Source organism: Marmota marmota, unplaced genomic scaffold (genome assembly GCF_001458135.2).
Source record: "Marmota marmota marmota unplaced genomic scaffold, marMar, whole genome shotgun sequence".
NCBI lineage: Eukaryota > Metazoa > Chordata > Mammalia > Rodentia > Sciuridae > Marmota > Marmota marmota.
The window spans coordinates 4,727,836-4,733,334 of record NW_025999891.1 but is presented as its reverse complement, the minus strand read 5'-3'; the positions used below and the strand labels follow the sequence as shown (position 1 = coordinate 4,733,334).

Here is a 5,499-nt window from a genome sequence, read left to right as displayed (position 1 = left end):
GGGGGGGGGGGTGTGTGTGCTGGGGATTGAACTCAGGGGCACTTGACCACTGAGCGACATCCCCATCCCTGTTTTGTATTTTATTTAGAGACAGGGTCTCACTGAGTTGCTTAGCGCCTCGCTTTTGCTGAGGCTGGCTTGAACTTGAGATCTTCCTGCCTCAGCCTCCTGAGCTGCTGGGATTATAGGCCTCCCACACCGCGCTTTCCTGGCTAGCTAAAACCTTTTAAAGGGTGGAAGATAAAGTGATTTCATGCCATTCTAGTGTTACTTACTTATTAGACAGCATCCTAGGGTTCATCTCATCCATACCCCATCCCTGAGGCAAACCTCCAAAGGAATTCACTACTTCCGGCAGCACCCACTCTGGCCCTTCCCTGAACATTCTTCCCACAGACCTATCTAAATCTTTTCAGGGTTAATTTCAGTCTAACAAGCTGACATATATTGAATACTTAAAATGTGCATGGCATTTTTCAGGAAGCAGAACAGTTAACAGAACTTGGGAAAACGAGTACCATGCTTCTAGTGGCATTTATGAGAGATGATGAGCAGCCAGGTGCCGTGCTCACACGTGTAATCCCAGCAACTTGGGACACTGAGGCAGGAGGATTGCAAATTGGAGGTCAGCCTCAGCAACTTAGTGAGACCCTGTCTCAAAATCAGAAATAAAAAGGGATGGGGATGTAGCTCAGTGGTAGAGTTGCCATTCTCCAAATAAGGAAAGAATGGAAGGAGAGAGGACAGTAATTAATATAAAACCCAAACTCTTTACTGTTATTTACCACCTTAGGTGCCTTCCCAGGCGTTCATCGAATCAACTTCCCCTGTTTTCTGCGTGCCAGCTACCATATCCTTATTTCTGTTCCTAAAACTCAATTCAAACAGGAACTTTGCACTTACTCATCCAACTGTCTAAAGTGCTCTTCTCAGACCTTAGCAGAAGTGTTATCTTTCCAGGTGCCTCTATCTAAATTAGTGCCTTCCTTGGTCACTCTCTTATCACTGTTTTATTCTCATCTCCTGAAGTTGTCTGTTTTTGTGTTTATAATCTGTCTTCTCCCACTTAAATGTAAGCTCCATGAGGACATGACTTCTGTATTTGCTTTCTGTTCCCAGTGCCTGGCACATTGCAGAAGCACAGTAAATGCTAACTCAAAACATTTTTTAAAAAAAATTCTTGCTAACAGTTCTTTGACCTTTTTGAAGGCAAGACAATATATTTGCATAGTTCCTGCCTGAGTCAGCTTTCCACTGCTGGAACAAAATATACATATGAGAAAAACAACTTTGAGGAGGAAAGATTTATTTAGACTCAAGAGTTTCAGAGGTTTCAGTCCATTATTGGTGAGCTCCGTTGCTTTGGACCTGAGGTGAGGCAGAACATGTGGTGGAAGAAGGTGGTAGAGAAAAGCTGCTCATCCATGGCAGATGGAAGCAGAGAGAGTGAGAGAGCAGGAAGTAGGGGCTGGGGAAGAGAGAGACTCTTCCAAGGAACACCCCCAGTGACTTATTTCCTCTTACTGGCCCCCCTGCCTACAGTTTCCACCACATCCCAATAATGCTATCCAATATGAATCCCTAATGGATTGATAGATTGTTGAAGTAGAAAGTCATGATCTGATCAGTCCCCCAAATCCCCACTTCTGAATGTTGCTGCACTAGGGACCAAGCCTTCAACACATGAGTCTTTAGGGGACACTTCATATCCAAAACAAAAATTTCCTTCTGTTTAACATAGTAAGCACTCAATATTTATATTGCTGAATGGATTAAATGAGCTAAAAATAGATATGAAAATATTAGCATAGAATGGTATCTGGTACATAGTAAATATTTATTCAATGAATGCTAGCTATTGTATTTTTTTCTTCAGTGAATTGGTTATATTGATTCTTTTTTTTTTTTTTAAGAGTGAGAATTTTTTTTAATATTTATTTTTTAGTTTTTGGCGGACACAACATCTTTGTTTGTATGTGGTGCTGAGGATCGAACCCGGGCCGCACGCATGCCAGGCGAGCGCGCTACTGCTTGAGCCACATCCCCAGCCCCTATATTGATTCTTTAGATAGCCAAAACATAATACCCTTGCACCTCTGTTGGTTCCAAGACCTCTGCAGATACTGAAATCCAAGGATGCTCCAGTCCCCTTATATAACTGGTATATTACTTGCATATAATTGATGATCATCCTCCTGTATACTTTAAACCTCTATATTAGTTATCATACTTTTAGAATATTGTTTTAGTCAGCTTTTCATCACTACAACCAAAATACCCAACAAGAATAACTTAGAGGAGGAAAAATTTATTGGGACTCAAGGTTTTGGAAGTCTCAGTTAAAGATGGCCAACTCCATGGCTCTGGGCCCAAGAGGAGAGCACATCATGAGGGAAGGACCCAGTGCTGCTCAGCTCACAGCAAGGTTAGAAAGAGACAAAGAGAGGGAAAGGGGAGGGGCCAGGGACAAATGTTCCCTTCCAGGGCACAACCCCAGTGATCCAGCTCCTCCAGCCATACCCCATTGTTACAGCTCTCACAATCTAATCATTTTACCTTTAACATTCCTCATTAACACAGGAACTTTGGGGGGATACCTCATATCCAAACCATAACAAGTATAAATGCCATGTAAGTTGTTGTTATACTATATCAGGGACTAATGGCAAGAACAAAGTCTGCATGTGTCGGTACAAGTGCTATTATTTTTTTCATGTATTTTCAATCCACTGTTAATTGAATCCATGGATTCAGATGGGTTAGAGTACAAATCACAAAAAAAGGGGGGAAAGAGAATGTAAATCATGAGGGTGACCTGGCTTTCCTTACTCCTTGGTTCTGTCAGCTCCAGTTGGTATTCTGTGTGTGTGTGTGTGTGTGTGTGTGTGTAAATGGTATCAAACCCAGGGCCTTGTGCATGCAAGGCAAGCACTCTACCAACTGAGGTATATCCCCAGCCCTCCAGTTAGTATTCTAATCCCCACATTACTCAAAAATTTTTAGATTTATCATCTGATCTTTTCTGATACTTTCTCCTCATTCTTCTTTGGAGCAAAGAGAAGAAAAGATAAAACTGGGTTCCTTCTCAGGAAAAAGAAGCAAAAATAGCTATCCTGTAGTTGTTCTGCCTTGGAAAATAGTGACGATTTCAGGAACTTGGGTCAAGTCTGGTGCCAAGAAAGGGGAAGGCCAGGAAGCCCAGCGGGAGCCCAGGTGACCCTTGCTAAGAACATTGGCTTGCTGCTCCAGACTGGCCCACTCCATCCTCTCCTGAGGACAGGCTCCCTCCTGCCAGTGCTAAACGAAACCCTGGCTAGGTTCCTTCTGAGTCTGGAATCTTGGGAAAGGAAGTGCATCCTGTCCCTTTGGCTCCTGGGAAACTCCTAGACTGGCTGGATTCCTAGTAGGTTGGGCTGAAAGTCTGGTATCACAGGAAGTTTATAAAGAAAAATCTGGAATCTCACTGGTAGATCCCCAGAGCGATCTCTTCCTCAGAGCCTCTGTGTCTAGTTCCAAGGCTTTGCTTGTCTTGCCACCCAGAGCTGAGCTGAGTCTCAGAGGTTAGTGAGGTGAGCAGGATAGGGGTCTGGGAGACTACTCCCAACCTGGCTTCCAGTACAATGAGGAACAGCAGAAAAGTCTTTCCTACTATTGCCTAGGGATGGAGCCTCGCTGGGAATGCCTGGCTTACCAAGGAGGGAATGGCATGGTCAGTGTTCCTTCTGTTAGCCCTCCCTCATTGGAGGACTCTTCTGCTGACTTTCATCTTCTCTCCCATCTCCTGCTCACAGCACTGAGAGTATGAGGCTCTGGCCTCCCCAGGACACTCCCTTGTGAACACTTCCACCACGGCGGAGCCTTCCAAGCCTACCTCCTGCCGTGTGGTGATCTACCTGCAGCGGGAGATGTCGGGGGACACATGTCTATGCCCAGCCTCAGGTGCCAAGCCCAAGCTAAGTGGCTTCAAGGGAGGAGGGCTGGGCAACAAGTACGTGCAGCTCAATGTAGGCGGCTCCCTGTACTACACCACGGTGCGGGCCCTCACCCGGCATGACACCATGCTCAAGGCCATGTTTAGTGGACGCATGGAGGTGCTGACCGACAAAGAAGGTGAGGCATCAGGGCTGTCTATGTGGGTAGGGAAGCAAGGGGGAGTCCTGAGAAACTACTTCAGAGCAGGTCTTACACTTGGTAGGTTAGAATCCAGATTCCCATTTTCTCTCACTAGGAATAGGACTTCTTCATCTGGAGTTCTTAGGAGAACCACAGAATTCCCTGAAATGGTACATAGAATGTTGTGTATTTATGCATTTTCCAAGGAGAAGATCCATACTTTAAAAATATTTAAATAGTACCAGATTCTTTTAAGAGCTGTTACTGTACAGCCTGGGCTGTGGGCAGAAAGTGAGCAAGGGGCAGGTGAGTTCTTTGTGGCCATGGTGGCCTGAGTGCTCCTGAGCTTAGACTTCAGAGAGCCTCCACAGAGCCTGGCAGGCCTCTGTGTCCCATGGTGTGTGCCAGTCCTTGGGTTTAGGTAGGAAGGGTAAAGAGCAGCCATGGGCCTGAGAGCTAGAGTGTCCATTCCCACTTCTCTCGACCTAGGCCCTGGGCTCTGTGCTCATGTAGGTCCTTTCCTTGCTACCTGCCACCTGGCTCAACATGTGGCCTTGCCTGCTTCTGAGGTTACCAGGAGACAAACAGTAATCCTGTGGGGCCCATTCTGAATCCCTAGGCTGGATCCTCATAGACCGATGTGGAAAGCACTTTGGCACCATTTTGAATTACCTCCGAGATGACACTATTACCCTCCCTCAAAACCGGCAAGAAATCAAAGAATTGATGGCTGAAGCAAAATATTACCTCATTCAGGGCCTAGTGAACATGTGCCAGACTGCCCTGCAGGTAAGTGGGCAGAGTTTGGGGGTAACCTAATGAAGGTGGGATTTACCACTCCTCTAGAGACTTAAAGGGTCAGTGCCAGGCTTTCTGTATGGAAGATGAGGTCAATGAATCCAAACCTAGTTAGAAGTTAGGCACAGTGATATACACCTGTAATTCCAGTGACTCGGGAGGCTGAGGCAGGAGGATCGCAAGTTCAAAGCCATCCTGAGCAATTTAGTGAGGCCCCAAACAACTTAGCAAGACCCTGTCTTTAAAAAAAGAAAAAAAAAAAAAAAAGGGGGAATATCAAGTTTCAGCAAGAATGTGGAGAAGAAATAGAAACTCTCATATACAATGCTGATGGAAATATGAAATGGTAGTGTGGTGGTTCCTCAAAAAGCTAAACATAGATTTTGAATATTATGCATTAATTCCATTACAGGGAAAACCAAAGAAAATATAAATACTGAAGAGAAATTAAAACATGTCCACATAGATCTGTACATTAATGTTTATAGAAGCATTATTCATTATAGTTAAAAGGCAGAAACAATCCAAATATTGTTAATGGAGGAACAGATAAAATATGGGAGCTGGGGTTGTGGCTCAGTGGTAGAG

General features: G+C 44.8%; 1 protein-coding gene across 2 annotated transcripts in view; it reads left to right on the top strand.

Moving 5' to 3' along the window:
- Tnfaip1 (TNF alpha induced protein 1) overlaps nt 1–5,499 on the top strand; it is a 13,080-nt gene that overhangs the window by 991 nt on the left and 6,590 nt on the right. For both annotated transcript variants that reach the window (XM_015501130.2, XM_015501131.2), the window contains exons 2-3: nt 3,792–4,110; nt 4,733–4,902. In XM_015501130.2, coding sequence (XP_015356616.1) covers nt 3,906–4,110; nt 4,733–4,902 — 375 coding nt within the window. In that variant the 5' untranslated portion in view covers nt 3,792–3,905. The remainder of the gene's footprint in view (nt 1–3,791; nt 4,111–4,732; nt 4,903–5,499) is intronic.